A 23,051-nucleotide genomic window follows, 5' to 3' on the forward strand; every position below is an offset into this window, starting at 1 on the left:
CCGGCCATGTGAACTTTTGCCGTGTGCGTCCGGACGGACGGGACGGACGGTCTGGGATAAAATAGGGCCCCGCGAGCAACGCACCAGCGCGCACCGCCGACCCGCGAGCCCGAGGACGCCAAGACCCCCGGGCACCTGTCCATCACACCTGCTGGACGTCGGGGTCCGACATTGTTGCACTGACCGCTGCTCATGCCCGTCTGCCGTCTCTCTCGCTCCCCATCTCCCTGACCGACCCGTCCTGATGGCTCCGTGTACCTCTATCCGCCGGGCAACTGAAAACTGGCGGTCATCGTAAAAGGGGCATGAAACGGGCTGCGCTTAGAAAGCGCGTTCGCGCAGGGCGCTGTGCTTGTACTGTACTGGGAAGACACGCAGAGCCCCTCTCTAGCAAAGCGGAAATCCAAAATGACTTCAGACAGTCAAGCCAAAGCTGTTTTTCAATATCAGGCACAAAGGTTAAGTTAATGACTTTTCGTAGGTTACAATTGGCGTCCTAAGATTTCCCTGATAAAACATTTCTCCCAAGGAATACCGATTTGCGTGAAATAAATCCCGGACTTGGACGCGGTGCAGTCCGTCTCTGCGGCGAGGCCGGGCGAGGCGGCGAGGGCAGGGCGACGGCGTGCGGTTCGTACGGAGCTCGTAAAGCCTCGCGGTGGCGTGGCGGCCTGTGGCGGCCCGGCCGGGCTTATCCGCGCCGATTTCACTCGGAGCTGGTGGAGCGAGAGATCATTCACTCGAGCAATTAAATGTGTCGGAGGGAATATGGCACACGTCAGGCAGGACTGCCAGGGCCGACTGCCAGGGCCCTGCAGGCCCAACGCGGCCTTCGCTCTGCTGTCTCCCTCGCACCTGTGCGGAGTGTCGCCCAAGGGTGCGAGAGGGACAGACCGAGGGAGTACTCTTCGGAGCGAGCTTGCTGCCATGCCGCTGGAATGCGCCGATGTGACGTCACAAACGACGGCGACGCGCCCATCACTTGCACTGGTCACTGCAGATGTCTGCTGGATGGATTCACCGCGTGGCGTTGCTCGGTCCAGCGGTCTTCTCCGCTCACTGCTGCCTGGGTGTCGTGTCCCGGGCCGCAGTGTCCGAACGCCAGCGCGCGAACAGTCCCTCTGCTTTTCTTCGCTCGGCGGGAGTCGAGTCTCACGCTGACCTTTGACACGGAGACTGTCGCCTGCCCATATATCTCGAGGAACCCCCCACTTTTTTGTGAGTGGCGTGGAGAGAGATCGTGTGGTAATTAGGCCCGAAAATAGAAACCCGCTAGTGTGTCCATGTGCCGCACCAGGCGCGGGGACGCCGCGAGCCACCGCGTCATCCTCCAACGTCACGCTCTACATCGCCACCTCCAGGAGCGCGCCCGTTTTCAACGGTGTACGCACAAATCCAGGCGGGCTGCTGTCCCTGCGCTGGGCCCCAGCCTTTGGCCCCAGCACGAGACCACTGAGGTGCAGCTGGCCAGGATTAAGGGACTTTGCGCTTCCGGTGGCTAGGCCCCGCGCCGTTTCCGAGAGGTTCGCTGCACGTGTGGGCGGACGGACGACGGATGGAAAATTCAGCGTGCGGCGTCCTTCGCCAGCAGCCAGCGGCAGCCTTCCAAACGCAACGCAGCCTAATGAGTCCGCAAGCCAGGGGGCAGGCAGGGCAGGCTCGCCGCCGAAGGGTTGAGAACCAGATGCGGCCGTCTGCGCCGAGGCAGTGCCACGGCGGCACACAAGGCACGCCGCGCCGGAAACTCGACCGCAAACGCGCTCCGTCTCCCTCGCACCCGTCTGGCACGCCCCGAGAGTGCGAGCGAGACGGAGCGAATCGGCCTGCTCCCCCAGCGGCGTAGCAATTCCCGCGGCCCCCACGCCCCGTCCTCGCGGCCCCCGCCTTCCTGTCCGCGTGAGCCGCGTGATAGCGGCCGGACAGCCGGGTTCGCCGCCACCGCCCGGCCCGAGGCCCGGCCGTTGCCGGGGAATATCGCGGCTAGCGGCTATCGCAGTGCGACTTGGCAGCGGCGGCGGACATGGCCGTGCTGCCGACCAGCTTCCTGCCGCTGAGTCCCGCGCCGAGGCGTACAGGCCCAGGCTGGCCCAGGCACTCCGGCAGCTGGACTGCCGCGGTCACGTTGATAGCGCGAATGGCCGAGTCCGGCAGCTCGAGGCCCACAAGGCCAACGAGGCCGTCAGGGTGGCGCCAGCTCGCAGCGTAATCGGCCTGGCCCTCGGCCGGCCGGCCAGCCCATGCCTCGTATCCACATTCCTCATGTCTGTCCTTCCAGACCCAGGTCACCCAGGTCCCGGGCCCCGGTGCGCCGACGTGTCCAGGTAGCTGCCCAAGGGTCAGGTCACGACGGCAGAGTGTCACCCAGATATAGAGAGCTTTCCCCCTGGACCCCTCGGGCCCTCGCATTCCTTTTAGCTGGAATCATATTATTCGCCTCCCCGCATCGTCTTCCTAATCTCGGGAACGAACGCCCCGAGCTTTCTTTCGTTTTCTTGTTTCAATTTTCGTGTCGCTGTCGCCTTCACACATGCAAACTCGATACGTACAGTGAGTCGTTGTCTTCGTGTTGGTTGACTCGTCTTTTTCCATGTTTGGTTTTTGCAAAGATTTGCGTCGCTTTGCGCTGTTCCGGGGGAGGGGATGTGTGCCCGCCGCCCCGCCAGTCTGGGTCGCTCAGACGCCCCCGCATTTGACCCTGAACAGACACGCTGCAGCCCGACAGCCCCCCGCGGGGACCCACCCCGGGCTGCGCCGGGCACACACATGGAAAGCCGTTAGGCTGCGGAACGTGGGAGCGTCTTGGCGGAGGGTTGCTTTTAAAAATAGAGAAAGTCACTTTTCCATTTTTCGACTTTGCGAGTACTGACCAAGGATGGCTGTGCGTGCCTCGCCACCACATGAACACTACCATGAACACGCGTTGATAACAGTGACACTCGCCAGGCGCTGTCATGACGACAAGCTTAGGACGCAGACCAGAGCACGGACGCTCGTTGTCATCGGAAAGTGGCCGAATCCAGTGCGTCCACATGCCAGATTGACACACAGAGCCACACCACGCCAACTCACACAAACAAAAAATCAAAGGAGAAAAATTTCAGTTTTTCCAGGCGACCGGCCGCGATGTGAGCTGGAGTGAATAATTTATTATTTCCTCCGAGAGCTAACTGTCTCGTCTTGTCTCATGAGCACCATGTGGCGGGGCGCGGCGGGCGCGACGTTGCGCCCCCATCCTGTTGGGACCGAAGTAGCGTCCCTACCGCACATACTGGCCGTCACGGGCCCTTGTGACACCTCTCTCTCTCCCTCTGTCTGCCTGTCTGCCTCGCTCTCACACATGCATGTGTCGCGTTCTATTTCTTACAATGACGCGGGACCCATCGCCGAGGGCGGGGTGGGTTGGGGCGGCGTGCACCCACCGTACGACGCACGGCGGCCCTCGGCCCGAACCCTCAGGACGAGGCCCTTCGGGCCCTTCGGGGCGTTCCATGGCGATGTCCCTCTGGTCGACAGTGCTATTTTTACCCGCGGCCATCCCTGCGACAGACTACGCGCCTCCGTCCCCCTCCCTGAAAACGTATTCGTTTTTCCCTCCGAGCCTAGCCCAGCCGCTTGGACCTCCAGAAGCAGACAGGCATCGTCTCCCTGGGGGAGTGAAAACGCCCGCGTGTGTGAGTGTGTGAGTTGCAACACATGGCGTGGCAGTGTTCCCTGCCGGCGAGTTACATTGACCAGGTCATTTTTCGGAACGGCCAAAAAAATAAGACTTAAGCAAATAATGTTTATCTTCGCTCATTGTCTGCGCTGTTCATTTCTGATCGGATTGGTAATGAGAAGCCAAGCGCCGCGTGAAGCGGCTGGCCATTGAACGTCATCCAGGCATGGCCAGGCGATGCAACGGGCAGACAGCATCTCACAAGGCCCCGACTGGCCCTTGTGTGCGGGACACTGCGGGACGGACGGACGTCCATTTTTTTACCGCTTTCATTTTCTTCTTTCTGCTCCTTTATCGCTAAGCGCTCGAAAAGATCGGATTTCGTCCCGCCTTTTCTCTTCGGGTAGCTTTGCTGTGGTCACCCGGATAATGGACAATGGGCTCCGGTGTGGCAAGGGCCATGCAAGGGCCAAGGGCAGCAGCCCACGCATGCAGGGCTGCCGGCTGCTGGGCATGCAGGCGGCGGGGAGTATCTTCAAACTCCCGAGATGGTTCAGCGAAACTCCTTTTCACAATGAGACAGGCGGTCGTCGCGGCCTCGTATTGCACAAACGCATGAAAAAGGCTCTCTCAAACCCAGGAACGGGTGAATTTGAAATACATAGTGGACCGTCGGAGCGTGCAGGACGTGATCCCTGTGGGACAGCCCCTCGGACAGCCCCCTAGGACAGGCTGCACCTGCCCCGGGCCGTTTCTGCGTCCCGTTCTGCCAACATCGCACTCTGCCTGCCCTATGGGGCCTGGGCGAGCCCTGCCCTCTGCCCCGGGTCGGAGCAGGTGGCCGGGCATCGTCGTGGCACTACAGCTGACCCCGGCCAGGCCAGGCGTGGTCATGGCAGTGCAGCCCTCGTGGGAACGTCGGGACGCAGGGTGCGGGCGGCCGGCAGGGGTTTGCGAGAGCACGCACACCGGACAGGCGGGTGCCTTACGGTTGTCAACGTGTCACTGCATGCAGGGAGGGTGGGGCTGGGCAGTTTGGCCCACCCGGTAAAACAATGTCAGAACCAGAACTCAAACGGAAAACGAATTGGTTTATTTTTTTGCTCGGCCGCTTGATAAGGCGTTTTCATCGGTTTCCTCAACACTTCACCTGTTGGGGTGCGGCGAGCCTTCGCCCGCTGCGACTTCTCAGACCATTGGTCACGGCGTCTGGGCCCGTGACAAGGGCGAGGGCGGCGGGGCGAGGGCCAGCCGACCATTTCCCCCGCCCCCTCGTGTTCTGAGACCCGCACGGCCTGCCTGCGTGGCTTTCGGGGTTTTAGGAAAAACGTCGGCCGCCCCGGCGTCCCCTACGCCGTCAAAGTGTCAAACGCAGGCGGCGGCACACAGCAAGCCGGCCGCGCCGTATTTTGGGCCGAGGGGCGGGGGAGAATGTTTTCCAAAGTGCCTCGGTGCGGTGCGGTCAGCTCGCCAATCGCCGCCTAATGAGTGAAGGCCGTAAAGGATTACACTTGCCGAGGTGCCAAATTAGCCGTAATAAGTTTGGAGCCCTTTTAGGGCCGTTGCGGGCCTTTTAGGGCCGGCTGAGGTGAGCGGAGGCGGCAAAGTGTCGTTGCAAATCTCGCGCTGGAGGTTCGCCAGCCCCGTCCCCTTCGTCACCCTTCCCCAGCGCGGCTCGGAATCGAGTCATGTGGTCGCAAAACGGCCGCAGCGTGGTCACGGTGCTGCTGGAGGCAGGGCGGACTCGTTTGGAACGCACTCAGGCCCGCGCGGCCCGGCCGCAAACAACCAGCCCCCGAAATCCAAGCCCGGGGCCCGTTTGGAAGCGAAACCGGAAACGGGCCGTCGTCGTCACTGCGATTTCTCGAACGCGCCCCGGGCGATGACAGGCCGTGCAGCGGATGTCCGTCCGTTTTGAACGCACCCTCGCCGGTCAAGGACTGTGCGGTTTTCGTCCCCGCCCACCGTTGTTGCTCAAACCGAAGCGATATCGAGGAACCCTGGGCCGGTGTGGCCGGTGGGCTGGCTGGGCGCACACTGGCCTGTCTATTCTCGCCTTGTTTGAGTTTTCCTTCTCTTTGTGGTCCTCTTCCTTCGCGTCCCTCGCAAACTCTGGCAATGCCGGCCATTTCGGGGAGATTAAGCGATATAAAACGGCTGGACCAGGTCAGGTTCCACGGCCGGGAAAATAGACTCGGACAGAGTGCATTGTGAGCGGGGTGTAGTAGTGGCGTTTGGCGTTCCAAGCAGTTCTGGTGGATTTGAAATCTCAGCTGAGCTATCCAGGGCAGGTTGTTCCGCGTCCGGTTTACGTTTTGCAGTGTAAACAGGAGGCCTGCTCGCAGTGCAGACCAGAGCCCAGACCAGACCCAAGGGCCCAGCGGGCTGATGGGGGTTGTGATGCAGTCTGGAGGGGCTCCGCCCGCCCCCTCCGTCTGGGCCGCCACTCCCGCCCGCCCCGGCCCCCAGCCACCCAGTCCGGAACCCGGCTCCAAGATGGAACCTCCGTAAGAGGCAACGCGCAATTTGTTAGGAGAGCCGTTTGGCCAGGGTGTGGCGGCGCTGGCGGCGCACGGCGCCTGCAGCACGCCGGGGCTGGCGGGGCTGGCGGTGGACGGGCCGGCCTGGCGGCACTGGCGGCGCAGAGGGCGTTTCGCTATTTGTCAACGGCCGTCAAATTTGCTGCGGCGTTTTCCCGACAAAAGAAGCGTTAATTGCTGCGGCTGGACCGGGCGGGCGCCGGCACGTGGAAAAAGGAAAAAGGCCCGCGGCGACAACGGGAGTCGAACCACCAACCCGCCGACCGCCATAAATTGGGCAGGCGGCCTCGCGGACACCGTGGCGCTACACGCGGCGCTAGCGGCTCGAGACAGAGAGAGGGAGCCCCTCCGACAGGAAACGCCCCAAAGCGACGCCAGACTCGCCGCCGCGGGATCATGCCGCTCTATCTCTCTCACACGACTCGTTGGGCGTCGCGAAGGAGCGCGAGAGAGACTGAGCGACGAAGTGCTTTTCGGAATGGGACTTGAGCCCGCCACTATCCGGCGCCATTCATATTCGCATTGCTGGCGCGGCGCGGAGACACAACATGCATTAGGCCGCTGTCCTCAAAGCACCGCGCCAGCCACGCCGTCGGCCCAGGCGCCGTCCCGTGTCCGTGGTCATTCGGCCATTCACGGCGGCCACCTCAGGCCGGCGCGCTGGCGGGGTCATTGGCCGGGTCATTCGCGGCCCCCAATGACCGGCTGGTATGAATGACGAGATCATTGTCCGCCGGGGCCTCAGCCGCCTCGGCAGGGGCAGACCGCCAGCCTGCCAGCCAGCCGCTCGCGATTCAACACGCACACACACTCGGCCGCTCACAGGTGGGCACACATGTACAGAGGACGGCGAAGCGGTCAAAATAATCGCCCCGCCATCAATACAATGACACCTCGGGACCGTCGCCGTCGACGTCGGGGCCCCGGACGGCCCCGGACCGCCGGGGACAATGGAATTGGCCCGTTCTAGGCGCGGCGGACTGCGGCAGGGTGGTGGACGTCGGCAATCTTACGCAGCGTTTGGGCCCCGAGCCCCGCCCCGGCCTGCCGGCCCACCGGGGCCCACCGGACGGGCAACGCGCCGCGTGGACACGGCTAGATTTGAGGGCGGTGAGGGGGCCCGCCGCAGCCCCCGCCACCTAAGTACAGGGTACCCCGTCGTATTACGGATCGTGGCGGAAAGGACCGGACCAGGCCCCGGCACCGAGCCGGGATGTCCAAAATTACTCTATAGTGAGTCCGAGTGCTGCCACCTACGCCAAGCCTACGCCCTCGCCGCCGAGGGTGATGATTGGGGCGACCAGAGTGCCTCTGCAGGGCTGCAGACCTCAGGGCCGCCAGGATGCAAGTGGACCACGACGACGACGGGGCGGCGGGGTCGTCCGCAAGCGCGCGGAAACTCGAGAAAACGCGCTGCAGTTTGTTGTTGCAGGTGGGCATCATGTGGTGGACGTGGGGATCCACTCCGGTGCGTCCAATCTGGACAGCGGGGGAGGGGGGCCGAGGGGACCGCACCGGCTTATTGAATTACCGCACTACGGACAGGCGGCGCCGCACCGCGCACGCCTTCGGGCTGCATTGCATCAGGCGGGACGGGACGTCAGTGTCGCTGCGGGCCAACAGTAATCACTCAATCAAATAAAGCTTTTTTTGGGCGTGGATGCGGTGGGGGTGGTGGCGTGGAACCCCTTGTCGCCCTGCGGTGCCCTGCGGTCGATTCGCACTCGGTGGCGGCATCCCTGAACGCCCTGTCGGCGTTGGGCCCCGAATGTTTACGGATGTGGTCCGTCGGGGGTTCACGTTTCCCGCCGTCGCCGTCCTCCCCGTTCACACACACACGGTCATCCGTCGCGCCGCCCGCCCGGCAGCGTTCCAAAAACAAGGGATTATCCACGGGGCTTCCGGCCCGGCGGCGAGAGGAAAACTGGAGCGCGATTTGCCGCAGTGTCGCCGGGCTGTGCCGAGCCGGGCGTCGTGGCCATGGGTGGATAGCGCGGGGGACACAGTCCCCGGGACAGTCCCCGGGACGCAGCGCAGTCCGCCTCTTCTTGGAGGCGTCTAAAATTATCCGGCGCTGTTGTTGCACCGCGTCCTTGCCGAGCACGGCGTCGAGCGGCACGGCGTCGAGCGGCACGGCGTCGAGCGGCACGGCGTCGTCGCAGCGCCGCAGCGCGGCCCGGGGACGCGCCGGGCTTCTTTCCCGAGGAGGCTCACGTTTTTCATTGGCTGCTCAGCCAAACTGCCGATGATGGTTATTTGACCCTAGCGTTCCGCGGCGCGGTGCGGCGCGGCCGGTGATTGTCGCCGTCCTGCTGCCGCTGCAGGTCGACTCCGAACAGCCCTCTGTCTCTCTCGCAGCCTTACGCCTCGCGAGGGCGAGAGGGACAGAGAGGCACTGCCTGCCTCGCTGGCGTCCGCTGGCGTCACCGCGCCGCGTCACGCCGGGGCCGCCCATGCCGCTCGCCGCAAGCCCCGCGCGGCCCGCAAGGCCCCTGGCGAGGCCCTAGTAGTCGCCATGTTTGCGGTCTTACAGTCGTACACTTGTGTCAACATGCGCGTCGCGGCGTGGCGGGCGTAGCGCGGCGGGCGTGGCGGAGTGCCCCCTCGACCAATGACGTGGCGACGACGCGGCGACCGGCCCGACCGCGGACTAGCGCCGGCCCGCGCCGACGACGCTCCGTCTCGCTCGCACCCGATGGAACGCCTCACGAGTGCGAGAGGGACTACTACGTGGTGTGACCACAGCCTGCCAGTGGCGAAGCCAAAAGGGAGTCGCCGGTGACACTGCGTCACGTCCCCCTGCGGCTACGCCACTGCGTTGGTCCGCAACAACGCGCAGCCCTGCAGCCCGATGGCCAGACGAGGCGAGACCAAAGGGACGCAAGAAACATGCACGGCCCTCCGTCGGGAAAAAAATAAAATAATAATGAGAAAAAGAATTTGAAAATGTGGGAGTGACGGCGACGGCGCGGGGACGAGCCACACATGGGACACATGTGGACACCGCACTGCGCTGGGGGCTCAGGGGGGATAGAGGGGGCAAGGGCCGGCCCAGCGCGACGGGCCCCTCCTGTACCGTCCCCAGGCCCCAGAGGGCCCCAGCGAGGGTCGGTCGGATCGGCACAGTCACACACTGCTGGCCGGCGGCGGGCCACTCCGATATTGTTTGAGCAGAACCGCCTTGATGATAGGGTACCACGGCGCCCCGGCCCGCCCTGGCACCGCCACACAGACCGCGCATCGCGCATCCTGGGCGACCACGGCCTTCATGCCCACCGCCGCCACCGCGCCGCCACCGCGCACCGCACGCAGGCAGTGGCGATAGCGGCGCGTGCATTATTTCACACCTGTTTATTTACGCATTGCGCCTTCTTGTTGTTGTTGTCGTTGCATAGCTGTGGCGACCACCTCGGCGCGGTGAGCGTGGAGCGGGCGGAGTGGGGGCAGGAAAGGTAGCTGCTGTCGGGCACGGGTACGGAGTACACGGAGTACACACACGAACGGGTGCCCGCTCGCTCGTGGGTGACTGGTGGAGCGTGAAATCACTCTGTACACACACACACACCACACACACTCACACGCGCGGACCTCATACGCGTATGCGATGTCCATAACACAGCAGAAATAATTTAAATTACTTTCGGGAGTGGTGGTGAGGGTCCGGAAAGGGGAAGGGGGTAGGCAACGACTCACAACGGCCCGACCAGCTCGCTCGGTTCTCACCGCGTTCAGTTTCTTAAATTGGGCCCCGTGACACCTCGACTACTCAGTCGTTATTTAGGCGGGGCGTGTCCTTCTCTGCTTTCTGGACTAAATCCACGAAATCCAGCGTCGGCCACGAACGAGCCACACACTGCCGAACCCTTCCAGCCCCTCCAGCCGCCGCCCCTGCCAGCCAAAAACATGCAGGCACTCCGCTGTCTGGCACGGCAGGCCGACGGCAGGCACGGCCCTAGAACCTGATAGGAAACACGTGGGCTGTCCGCAGTAACGGGCGCAGACATGCCCGGCGACGGGACAGGGGGCTCACTCGGGGCCCACCCCACCCCCCGACAGGCACGACTTCTCGCTACGGCCGCCAAATTCCAGCCGCATTTCCAGGGCTTTGCGCGCTCCTGGTGGGGAACACTCGGGAAAATTTTGGACTTGCCGCGGCAGCGTACGGAACGTGCTTTCGGCCCCGTCGGGCTGTGCGCGTGCATACGCAGGGCGTGCTTGTGCCTGCCGGCGAGTTTTCGGGTGCCGAAGCGCCGCGGGAGTGCCGGGGCAAGTGCCAGGGCCGGGACGTTCGCTCGGACAAGTCCGCCGCGCCGCTCTGCCTCATTGGATGCGCGGCCACGACGCCGTCCTGGCCGCGGCCCGGCCGTGCCGACGCGGTGCCACCGCGGTGCGCCGCGCTATGACCGCCCATGAGAACGGTAGCAATGACGCCCTGCTCTGGCCGCCCTGGCCGCGCTGGCCCGCGTGGAAAACAAGAAGACGAGAGTCGTGCAGGCGTTGCAGGCGGTGCTAGAGGTGCTGGCGGCGCTGCCACTCGCCCGATTGAGCGCTGCCGATAGTGTCGAGGCTGCTGCCTGCTCCAGAGCCTGCCGCGGCCCGCGGTATTTCACGCTCCGCGTCAGGGCGGTGTCGCCGCCTGATGCATGGCCTGCGCGGCCTGGCCGAGGCGGCCGAGGCCCTGGCCGGGCACGGCGGACGGCGCGCACCTCCGGGGGCCGTGCCGTGCCGTGCGGGGCGCGGGTTATGATACGTCTGGCCGGACAGGCCGGCGACGACAGGACGACGGCGAGCTCGGCGAGTATGTATGTAGATTGACGCGCTAATGACAGTGAGAGTGAGAGGTGTGGGCCCCGCCAGCGCAGCCAGCAGACTGGTTCCGAGAGTCCTCTTCGTCGCTGTCCTCCTCGCACCCACACGGAACGCCCCACGAGTGCGAGAGAGCCAGGGCGACGAAGAGGACTCTCGGAGTCAGCCTACAGCGCCACGCCCCCGGCCGGCCACGCCCAGCGGGCTGCTTCCGGACGGCGCCTCGTCGCTCCGTCTCTCTCGCACGCCCTCGACCCACCGCGTGGGTGCGAGAGAGACGGAGCGACGAGGCCGTGTTCGGAATCGGCCTGCAGGTCACCGACGGGCGTCGCCAGACAATGGGCAGCGCGTTGCGGCCGCCGATCAGTATGGGCTGCACGGTGCCGTGCTTGGAGTGCCCGGAGTGGAGGCTTGGAGCAGCGCGAGCAGCGCGACGCCCCGGCCGGCCGGCCGCCTGACCCCTAATGCCATCATCCGCCGTGATGGAAAACAAGGAAATCGTGCGTTCAGAATGTGACGCGTGTGTGGCCGCTAGATGAACGTCGTGGTTCCGGTGACTGACGGTGACGGTTGACGAGGACCCTTCACCGCCGCCGTCCCCCCGAGGAATTCGCTTTCGCCGGCGGCGCAGACAATCGCCGTGGAAATGAATCAGAGTGCGGGGCGGCCCCATGGCGGCCCCATGGCGGCCCCACGGCGGCCCCCTTGCAGGACGCATTCAAATCGGGGACGTGGCAGCGCGGGCACACGAGGCCCCGCCAGTCCGCGGTCGCCAGGCCCGGCCCGGCCCGGCCACCTGCTGCCAATATTTGTGCACCTGCACCGCGGTGGCCTGTGGCCTGCAGGCTGCGTCCGAACATGGCAGTGGCCGTTTCGTCTCTTTCTCACGCTCATGGAAGGTGCCGTGTGGGTGCGAGAGAGAAAGAGTGGGGTCGGCTGGCGCCGCGTGGACAGACGACGTGTCTCCTCGCCACGTCGCCGCGCCCGCTTCGGCCCCGCGCGCGTTTTGCCATCGATGGCCAGCTTTGCCAGCCTCACGTCCTCCTTGTAGGCGAAACCGAGCCGCCGGGCTTCCTCGCAGTTCAAAGCCCTCCGCTCGGGCCGGCCGCGGCGTGGCTGGCCAACCCGTCGTCCTTGACGGCGAGCTTGGCGGCGCGGCGGTCAGCGGGTCCACCCTTTAGCGCGGATGCGCCGTGCGGTTCGGGTTACTCCCCCAAAAAAGGCTTCCTCTTTTGGGCACTGATACAGCTGAGTGCGATGATGCCGGCCTCGTTGTTGGCGGCTTTGCAGGATCTTCAGGTGGCAGTCGTTGACTAAATAATTTCCTTTCAGATAAAAGAGTATCCGGACGAGGTAAAAAGGGAGAAGTTTCTGAAAATAAACATTTTAATTTGCAGTGTATCTCAATGAGGTGGGCGATTTTTGAAGGTAGGTACCGCCAGTTGCGGCACCTGCAAACGACGCGACGCTGACGCCCGCTCGGCCTGCATGGCGTGCATCGCACTTTGCCGTGCACGGTGCGCACAGCACGCAGGTTCGGGCGAAGGCAAGAGTGACGCTGGGTCTCGCCTTACGCGTCGCATGTCTGTCGCGGACCTCCCCGAACTGACCAGCAGCCAGCGGCCGATCTAACGCTGCACCGATCGGGTGCATCACGTTACCGCCGCCGCACGCGGCAGTTGCACGGATTCAAAGCAGGCAAAAACGACGACACGAGCGTGACACGAGCGTGTGCGGCGGAAAAGCGAGCAAACGCGGAATCACGCAAGTCGATCGAGCCTCCTTGCCGCCCCGGCCTCTGCCTCGCGCTGACATCCCGCAGCATTCCGGGCCAGTACGTTCGTACACCTTGAAGGCACACACGAGCGAGGCGAGGGCGAGGCAGGCGAAGCTGGGTTGGCGGCGGAAGGGAAGGTTCGTCGACGGGGTTCTATAGCGTCGCTATTGACAAGTCTATCTGCTTTTAATTTGACTCATTGACCATTTGACACCTGACCCCACGCGCTGGCCTCTAGAGGTAACCACTGGCACATAGACGCGCGCGCTCACACACACACACACACACACGTGCACTCCTTTCCTCCGCGGCCACACCCGCCAGCGGACGCGGCACGTACTTTCGATATAATCCTTGATCGGAATTAATAATACAGCTCTTTTAGAAACTGGTGGCGGCCTGCCGTCGCGCGCGCGTGGGTCCCGACTGGTCACTAAATCAAACGGGAAAGGCTTTACGGAGTGGAACTCTCTGAATGGGATGTAGTGACTAGCGCGGACCTAGCCGGCGAATCGGACCTTCTTTTTTTTCTCCCCCCTCCACACAAACACACACACACACACACAAGCGCGGTCGCTATTAAAATCAATGAAGCCCGTTGTGTTGGTCATTACCGTCCGCTGTCCACTAAACGAGGCGTTTGTCACGGATGAGCCCGCCGGGGCGCGGACCCGCGGCCCTCTCTGTCACTCGCACGGCGAGACCCGTCCTCCTTCTCGCCCTCCTCGGAGGCGGCCGGCATCAGGCAGGCACGGGCCAATCAATTTCCCACGGCCACCGATCGCTGTATCGATGATGGAGAGCAGCCACCAAATTCCTAGTCCAGGCAGGGTGATCGTGATTTGGGCCTACTCTGAGCAGCCACTGCGTCAAATCCCAGCTAAGTCTTTGGACCTTACTTTAGCATGCACTTGCTGGGGTTTGCGATTAGCCAGCGTCGTTCAGAAGTAGCATTGCCGCTGGTCAAAACGGCTACAAATAAACATTAAAATCAACTTAAAATTTCATGAAAATTTAATTGCATTTAGGAGGTAAACCCTGCCTAGTTTTCGGCGCGCCGCGTCCGCGGGCTGGTGGCTCTGCTGGAATGCTGGACCGCCAGTCTGGGTGTGGTTCTACGCGGGTTCCACGGGCTGTGGTGCGGGAGGACGCCGCGACGCCGCGCTGCCCCCACTGGGCGTCCGCAGCGCCAGCGTCATGGTGCCCTACTGGTTCCGGCGGTCGGGTCGGGCTGGGCTGGGTCTGGTGGCCGTGCCAGGACACTGTGGTACAGCCCCAAGGCCTCTAGATAGCGGGTGGGCTGAGCTGGCTGGCCTATCGCACGTAAACAGAAGGCAGGCCTGTGGCCAGCTGCAGCTATCGACGCGCGTCCAGGGCCCTGCCCGGGGCCCTGCCCGGCCTCGCTCTCTGTGGGGGCGGTGCTGCGGCGGTGCTGGGGGCCTGATAGCGCACACCAGAGCTCTCGTCTGACCTACTCTGGGACGCGGACGCGCAGCAGGCAACTCCCGTGAAAAGCAAACCACCAGTTCTGTCTGTCAGGGAATTTTTGTGGTACAATATTTTTCAGAAGTCCCCGCAGTTCAAAAAGAATTGTGTGATTCATGCTCGCTAAAATCACTACGAGCAACGCGACGCCGGCGCTAGCAGGGGGCGATGATCGGCATCCTTGGCCACGGCGCCGTCGACGGGGTCGGGGATGAGAGTTGCAGCGGCCCCGACCTCTCCGCCACTACACCCTTCTACACCGGGGCGGGCCGGGCCGCCGGCGTACGGCGCCTCGCGCAATCTTCTCTTCATTCAACAACTTTTTTCTTAATGCTTCATTCATAAAACTGTGGAGACGTGCCGGGGCGGGGGTGGGTGGCGTCGCGTAGCGTGGGGGTGGCAATGAGTCCGCGGGGTGGGCGCACGCCGCGCACGCCGGCGTGGGGGGCAAGGCCGGGCAAGGCACTGCAAGGCGTCGGTTCGAACTGGGGGAGGGGGCGTCGTCGCCGTCGTCGCCGCCTCAGCCAAGTGGATGATAATGCCATTCATTTGGCGCGAATCTCTGCGCGTCAGCTGATCGCGTCTGCTGGGACTTGGCTTTTATTATTCCGCTCCCGTTTCGCGCGCCTCGCCGGCCCCGGCGCGCCGCCCCCTTTGTTTCTACGCCACTGTTTTTCTTTTGGCGGCGAGAGGCGGCGTCTGGAGATGTTTGCACGTTATGGCTATTGATCCCGCGACACAGCTGCCGCCGGCGCGCCGCCGCTTCTTTTCCTTAGTTTTCCCCTGTTGCTTCGCGCGCCGCGTCAAAGTTAGCAACACCCCCGCGCCGCGCCGCGCGCCTTCACGGCCAGTAGTAGACTTGCCCTTCAAAGGCCGCGGCCGCGCGTCGACGGCGTGCCCCCTCGGTGACCCTGGCGGTGCGCGACGTCCGCGTCGTGCCCCCTCGGTGACCCTGGCGGCCCTGGTGGTGCGCGACGTCCGCGACGTACCCCTTCGGACCGCGATGGAGTCCTGGCGCCGCCCCCGCCGCGCCGGCCGAGCCATGCATGCGCCATTGGTGAGGCCGGCCGGGCCGTGTCCACCCCCCGAGTCAACCCTTCCACCGCGGCCGCTGACCCGCCCCGCCCCTCCCTGCCGGCCTGCCTGCAGGCTGCCGGTGGGGGTGGCAGTGCCGCGGCTAGAGCCTGGCAGCCGCGGCCTCGCGGACAGTGGCGCCCTGATAGGGTGGCGGCCGGACGCTGAACTAACCCTTGCGCCAGGGGGTGGCGTGTGTGAGGATGGGCCGCGGCCGAGCCATGTGTGCGAGAGAGAGAGAGGGGCCGCGGTGAGGGTGGGGGTAGAGGGGGCGTATCGGGCCAGAAGTGTGTCTCCACTGATACAAAGGCGTGCGGTGTTTCCATCCGTGGTTTGTTTATGGTAAATTCAAACCCTACCATCAGGTTAACTACGTAATTGTAGGTAAGCAAATTCCCTGCTGAAATCTCGACAAGGTCAATGTGGCCCCGATGACCCTGATGACCTTGCTGAGACTTCGATACGGGGCGCCGGCCGGGCTGACCACCGCGTGGGCGCCGCTTGGAGCTTTGAGATTCGAGCCGCGGTAATCTGCTCGCTGTCCGAGAGAGCGCGCGCGCATGCAGAGCGCCGCCAGCCGCCACCCCCGCGGCGCCGCGAAGGGCTGCGCCGGGCTGCGCCAGGCTGCGCGACCACAGGCCGCCCTTCCCCTCCCCTCCCCTGTCAACAGCCAGGCAGGCGGGCAGCCGGCCGGGCAGCCAGGCAGGCAGCCACCCCTCCGGCCGTGCTCCCTTCCCCGGCGCCGCGCCGCGCCGCGACGCCCAGCGAGAGAGGACCGGGTCCAGCGGGGAGGGAGCCGTGCCGGGCCGGGCCGGGCGTCGCGGCGCCGGCGGGGGAGGGTGCGACGCAGGCGGGCAGGCAGGCGGGCAGCCGGGGCCGGCAGCGCGCGCGGGTCGGCGCGGGGCGGGCAGGGCAGGGCAGGACTTTGCCGGGCTGGGCGGGAGGCCGAGCAGGCCTGCTAGCACGGAGCGAGGCGGCGCGCGGAGCGGAGAGCGGTGCGGACCAGTCAGTGTACCCTCAGAGGCCCTCCCAGGCGGACGGGACGGGTGTGACGCCAGCCAGGCAGCCAGGCAGGCAGACAGGCCAGCGCCACGAGCTTCTCGAGTCACTTCGCGACGTGGGTGGAGGACGCCGGCGCCGTGACTTCGCGAGTGTCCGTGCGTGTGCGCGCGTGCCAGTGACGGACTGAGTGACCTGCACCTGTCGGAGGACCTTCATCAACGCTGTGGATTTTTTTTCGCATCGTCTGTGCTGTGGTGACGTGAGCGTGTGTGGTGTGTGTCACCCAGTGTGTGGTGGATTCAGTGGATTTGCAGTGCATGGCTGCTTCGCCATGCCGCGCGCCCGACCGAGGCTGAGGGCCTTCCCCGCCGAGACATCGTCGTCGTCAAGGAAAAAGGATTAAAGTGTGCCAGTGACTCAGTGATCGTGCGGCCACTTGTGTGGTGTGTGGTGACTCGGTGACGTCGTGATGACACAGTGATACTCGTGTGGACAAGGCAGTGCAGGGAAAGTGCTGTTTTCCCGCCGTCAAGCACCACCACGACTCGCCCGTCGCGAAAATGAGGATAAAGATGCCCGCCGTGAGGATCGCCCAAGGTAAGTCCTGGGGGACCTCAAGGGGTCCGTGCTCGTGTCGTCCCTCTGCGTGTCGCTTCGCTTCGGGTCGCGGTGCAGTGCGCGCGCCGCGTTGCCGGGACGTCGTCGGAGTCCGCGATGCCAGCCGCGGCCGTGGCGGCGGGCTGCCTTTGCTGCCTTGGCTCAGCCGGTGCCACCGCCACCCCATGGGGCTGGCGGCCTGGCGGGGCGGCCTCGCCGGCTCTGCGGCACGGCGCCCTGCCCAGCCCCGCGGCGGCAAGGCCCTGGGCGCCGGGCGTCGCACTGGCAGACCGGCCGGGTCGCCGCCTTAAAAATTAAAAGTCTGCGACAAAACAAACAGAGCGCTAACGATGGCGCGGCTGGCTGCGGGGTGGGCTGGGCCGCCGCTCCCAGGCTGGCGGCGCCGCGGCGGTGTGGCGCCCGGCGCTGGTCAAGTCCCTCACCTCCGGCTCGTCGGCCACCTCGGCCACCTCGGCCAGCAGGTAGAGGCGGTAATGGCTGCCCGTAATTGCCGCACTGCACTCAGGCTTTTGTTTCACTCCGGGAGCAAGTGCACAGTGGTGTGGTGGCGCTACGCTGCGATGAATGGGCGAAATGGGGTGAGCCTGCCTTGGGGTGAGCCGCGCCGCCGCCGACACGGCCTGGCCGGCCGACCCTCGCGCCGCGTCCCGTCCCTACAGTGTCCCTACCCGTGAGCTCAGGTAGGCGAGGCGCCCCACGGTGGGCAGCGCGGCCTGCCTCCCTCCCTCGTTGTGCTCGACGCGGTGCTCGACTTGCTCGACGCGGTGCTCGGCCTGGCGGCAGATTAGGTCCGCGTCGTGCACGTCATCGGCTCGAAAAGTGGTTTATGTGCCTTTGTCATTTCCTCGGGTTCGGTTTCCGTGTTCCGACGGCCGGCCCGTACTCCGTCCGTGCGTCGGGCCGGGGCTCGCCTCCTGCCCACGACTTTTACGAGCGGGAAAAAGGAACGCCCCGCTTCGTCTCGCGATGTTCTAGTTTTTCGCGGCCGCGTTGCGCGCCTTTGCCGGCCTGAGTTAGGGGTGCATTGTTGTTGTTGCACGGTGCGCGGTGTGTCGGCCACGTCGTTGTCGCCCGTCGTCGTCGTGCAGAATTTGCCGTGTAAAAACTAAATACGTTCGGTGCAGCATTGTGTGCTAAACAGGATGCAGCGGTGCAGTGCGGAATCTGTTTTCGGATTGGGCGCTCATCATAGTTTCGGGTTACGTGGGCGGGCTGGGGCCGGGCTTTCGGTTTGCACGTGCAGCCGGAACGGATGGCGGGGGTGGCGGGGGCGGCGGGCGGTGCGTGGACGGAAACCCGGAGCAATCTACGCTCCTCCAAAGGGCCCGACGGCCACGGCCTGGCGGAAAAAAAGGCGACAGGTGTCTAGCCTCGGCCTCACCCTCTGCTGCGTTTTGGCACGTTGGCGGCGGGGCGGGGGTGGGGCGGCGGCAGGAAGAGGCGAATAACGTGGCAAAAAGACGGCGGCCGGCCGGCCGGATCCGGGCCGAGAAATAGATTAAAACGCGTGGGTCTCTCCGTCACCACGACGCGACGCCGCTGACTGGACCGCGTGCGTCTCGGCCGAGGCCGTCCTCCAGGACGAGAGCGCGGCCCCGCTGTCCACTTGGCGTCCAGGGCGACGTCCAGGACGAGGTCCAGGATGGGGCGGCGGGGGCGGCGGGTTCGCCACTTGCGGAGTCCCGAGTCCCCCACGGGCCAACTGGGCCAAATGGACCAAATAGGCGCAACGAGCTCCGCATGCCCCGCCTGGTCGGCATGGTCGGCCGTGCGGACTGCGGGACAAGGCGCGCTGCCCCGCGCTGCCCTGCGCTGGGCCCTGGGCATATTGCCCGCTTCCGGCCAAGCGACATGAGCAGTGCATGACACCAGTCCGCCAGCCGGGGCGGGGCGGGGCGGGCAGCCAGGCCACCCAGCGGGCCCTGGGGGGCCTAACTGGGGTCGGGCCGACATGTGCGGACGGACGGACGGACGGACGGACTACGATGCGACGCGCGGAATTGGCAGATGGATCCAGTACGGCGGGTGTCGGCCGGACTGGGGCGGCGCGGAGGGCCGCGGGGGAGGGGGGGGGGGGGTCGTGACCCCGCCGTGTTGACTATGAGCCACTCCCTGACGGACGGCATGCCGCGACGCGTGTGTATGTTGGCTGAAAACTGGACAGCGAGGGTCATTTCCTCCTCGCGAGCCGTCCAAGGGCCCCGTCCTGGACGACCGGCCCGTTTCCCTGAAGGTGCTCGACCGGCCTGGCCGCCACGCCGCGCCGCGCCGCCACGCGGCCCGGGTCAGCCGAGCAAACACGAAGCAGGTCCTTGACGGCCTCAGGCGCCTCAGGCCTCACACACCTACTTTGCTTAAACCAATACCTGGAGCTGCGGAGCACCGCTATGCCCATACCGGCCGCACCGCGCTCCGCGGTCGCGTCACTGCGTCGCCGGCAGCGCAGGAGTGCCACGACACGGGGGAAAAATAAAGAAAATAAGAAAGACGGCGCGAACACGGCCGGACATGTGTACATACGAATCGCCCGCCCCGCCGCGGCCCTGCCCGGAGTGACCCTTTTTTATGGGTCGGGCAGGCGCCTGGCAGGCGAGGAGTCGTCCCTGTCGGTGTGCTTGTGCATGTGTGTGTGTGAGTGTGTCGGTCACGGGTCGGGTCACTCCTTCTCGCGACCCGCGCCTCGGTGTATCAGCCTGCGAATAGATTGTCCAACTTTATTTGCACTTTTTATTCGATGGGTGTGTGTGGCTGCGGCGTGGTTGTGGCGCCACGGTGGTAGCACTGCATTGTGCCCACGGCCCCTCCTAAGCCTGCATAATTTATTGAACTTGACTGGAAAGTAAGACGAAGGGCAAACAGCAGAGGTGGGCCAACTTCTTCCCCTTCTTCTTCTTCTCGCTCTCCCTCTTCTTCCTCTCCTCGCCGCCCTCTGCGGTGTCCCCCTCCCTTCCCCGCCCCCCGTGCTGTTTGATAGAGGGATCGTCCCCCGGAGGCCTTCGCGGGCAAGTTTGAAGAAGCAGGGAAGGGGTGCAGCAGCAGGGCCGAGCAGGGCGCGGGACATGCGAACATTTTCTTCTTGTTGTGCGCCTCAAGCAGGTGTGTGCATGTGTGAGTGCGCATGTGTGTGTGTGTAGCGGAAGAGGAGAAAGTGATGCCACGCCCGCCCAGTATTACCTTGCGCTCATCGCTGCCGCACTCACACACTCGCACACACCTTGAGAATGATGAGACTTGTCATGCTGACCGCACAAAAGGGTCAACAACAGAAGGGCGAGGCAGCCCACTGGGCAGGCAGGGCCGGCAGGGCCGGGGTGGTGGCCACTTGGATGGCCAGGGTGCTGTCCTTTGTCCGCCGTCCGGCCTCTCCGTGAACCCTTGCTCACCTCGCCGTGGCGTGCCGCGGCCCGTGTCCGGCGTAATCATCACCCGGCTCGCGGTAATCGGCACCGCCTTGTAAGTAGCCGGGCCGGCCTTTTTGCAGCCGCACAAAAGGGTTGGGCGTGGCGCGGCGCGCGCTACCTCCGAGAGGGTCATCCTCGTCGTCCTCCTCGTCATTATGCACTTGTTGTCGTGCGCGGCTCCGCCGTGAGTTATGGAGTGGCCGTCGAGGCACGACGCGAAGGGCTCCCAGCGAGGCCGCGCCGGATATTGATGCACCTGCTTGTTCGCGCGAGCGTCCGCAGCGTCCGCAGCGTCCGCGCAGGAATCCGGAGTCCGCGGACTGAGGGCTAATCCGGCGGGACTTTGGGGCCGCGCAGAGCGAGGCTCGCACGCCGCAGAGGAAGACCGGTCGCTGGCGGCGCGTGGCCGCCGACCGTCGACGGCGACGTGGTGGGGCCCGGGGCTCGGGGCGGACACTGTCATTTGTACGCAAACAAACTGGCGGGACGGATACGCTGCCCCGGCGCGCGGCTCGTCGTGGCTCTCGCAGCTCGTGCTGGTTAATTACCTCGATGACGGCCTATTACGCCGCGGACATCTGGCCGGCCGGCCCGATGGCGGAGCGGCGGCCTGACCGGACCCGCAGCACGCCGTCAGCACGCCGTCAGCGGATGCGGCCCCTCGGGCCCCGCGGCCCCCGCCGCCGCCGGCCCGCGCCCCCGCGAGGCGCGCATCGCGCAGCGGCGTACGCTGACAGCTGTGAGCAATCTGGGGCAGGCGGGGCGGGCGGGCCAAGGCTCCCCGGGATGTGCAAGGGTTGCTCGCACCCGCGCGGAGTGTTCATTCATTCGAACCACCCCGCGGCGCGTCGCCGTACTCCTCGACGCCGACCGCGGCCGGAGGGGAGGGCATCGCTGCCCCTCCGACGCCGCTCGCGACGCCCGCACACGCACCCCCGCGCCCCGGCGTCGGAGGGGAGGGCGCCGCGTCGCCGGCGTCGCTGCCTTGCCGCTCCGCGGCCGGCGGGGTGGTAGCGCCCGGCGCTTGCGGAGCGCGGAGCGCACAGCCTCTCTCCACCGCCGCTAGATGGCGCTGGCGCTCGCCACCGCCGCCGCGGCCGTGCGGGCGATCGGGACGTGCGCCCCCATGGCCCATGGCCCCACATCGAACTCTTTCCCTCCCGTCATCTCTCTCTCCCTCTCAGGTGGATGAAGCGAGCCGCCTTCAGTGCGCGCGGCCGCTCACGTGACCCGGGGAAAAAGTTGGCCAGACATTTCGGCCTTTGTCCGGGGCCGTGCTGCTGAGTGCAGGTGCTGCTCGTCGCCTCGTTGGTTGCCCCGCCGTGCCCCGGCCGGCACGTGGAGCAAGTGGACAGTGCAGGGCGCTCGCCGAGTCCATTTACAAATGGCTTTCGTCTGGCGGCCAGGGCCTCAGCCGCCTCGCCTCGGGGCGGGGGCGTCCCAGACGGTATTTGTCACCTGGCCGATGGACAATGGCGCTGCAATCACTACTCGTCCGGTAGGAGAGCGCCGCACTTTTTGAAAATGTAACAAAGGGACAAAACGGCTGCTATATCAAAGCAGTACGCGCCCGGCGCGGCACGGCACGGCGCGGCCCAGACGACACTGTAAACAGCAGCACCTCAGACGCCCCCACCTGCGCTACTCTGTCGCTACACTATACACCTGGCGGCGTGAAACAAACTGGCGCATTGTTGCGCAACAAACAATCTCCTCGTTGAGACGAGTCAATTGTCGCCGGTCGTGGGCGGTCCAGGCCCCAGTCCAGGCGGCAGGACGGGGTGCCCCGCTCGTCCCGCCCGTCCCGCCCGGACAAACTTCTCGGAACCCCGGATTGATTTTCTTCTATTGATGATCGTCGTCGGTCGCGCGGGGCGGCGGGGACTTCCTCTTTTTCTGGAAACCGTTTTCCACCTGGTCGTTGGCGGACGGGCCCCGGCGATTGGGGAGGTGACCCCTTTGTTTGTGCGCCACCGAGCCCGGCCCCGCCGAGCCCCTCCGTGTCCGAGTATTGCATGCACACCGGAAACGACGGCTCAGCGCGCCGCGCGGTATTGCGTGTGGAAATGTGTTCCGTCCGACAGTTCGTTTTGCCGCAACCGCCGCGGTCCGCACCGTCCACCGCGTCGTCCCGGTCCAGCGGCACGGCGAGCACGGCAGCACCGCGAGACGTTTTGTCCCGCATTTGCATCTTATCTGCATCCTCCGCGGAGCGTCATAGCTGCAGAGCGTCCCCTAATGCCGGGCCTGTCTGATTTATGGAAGGATGACCCCGGCACCGACCGTGCCGCTGGCCGCTGACCACCGCGTCAATGCCATTTTATGGCCAGAGGAATTCGGTGGGAAACTGGGGGACACGGCACGGCGAGGCGCGGCGCCAGAGGCACCCAAAGGAGGGGAGCTTCTTCTTCCTCTCGGGGGTCGCGGCGTCGCGGCCGCCTCCGAGGCGGCGCCGGGGAAGTTGGCGCGCTGCCGCTTCGCACGCCGCCCAGCGTCGGCCCGGCAGACTGATCCCGAAAGTCGTTTTCGTCGCTCTGTCTCCCTCGCACTCACGGGGCGTCCCCTACTGGTGCGAGAGAGACAGAGCGACGCAAACGACTCTCGGAATCAGTCTGCAGCCCGCGTGGCCCAAACTTTTCTGGCGTGTGTTGGAAACGAGCGGACCGGTCGGCCGGCGGGACTGCCCTGCCCTG

At 65.1% G+C, this 23,051-nt stretch overlaps 1 protein-coding gene across 3 annotated transcripts in view; it reads left to right on the forward strand.

Annotated features, from left to right (window-relative positions):
- Positions 1–23,051, forward strand: part of LOC117649354 (B-cell lymphoma/leukemia 11A-like) — a 151,063-nt gene that overhangs the window by 51,132 nt on the left and 76,880 nt on the right. The window contains exon 1 of one of the 3 annotated variants that reach the window (XM_034392015.1): positions 16,317–16,936. The exons of the other annotated variants lie outside the window; for them this stretch is intronic. Within the exon in view, the coding sequence (XP_034247906.1) occupies positions 16,900–16,936 (37 nt within the window). The 5' untranslated portion in view covers positions 16,317–16,899. Of the gene's footprint in view, positions 1–16,316; positions 16,937–23,051 lie in introns of those variants that run through there. 3 annotated transcript variants of the gene reach the window in all.

Source organism: Thrips palmi, unplaced genomic scaffold, assembly GCF_012932325.1.
Source record: "Thrips palmi isolate BJ-2018 unplaced genomic scaffold, TpBJ-2018v1 HiC_scaffold_4, whole genome shotgun sequence".
Classification (NCBI taxonomy): Eukaryota; Metazoa; Arthropoda; class Insecta; order Thysanoptera; family Thripidae; genus Thrips; species Thrips palmi.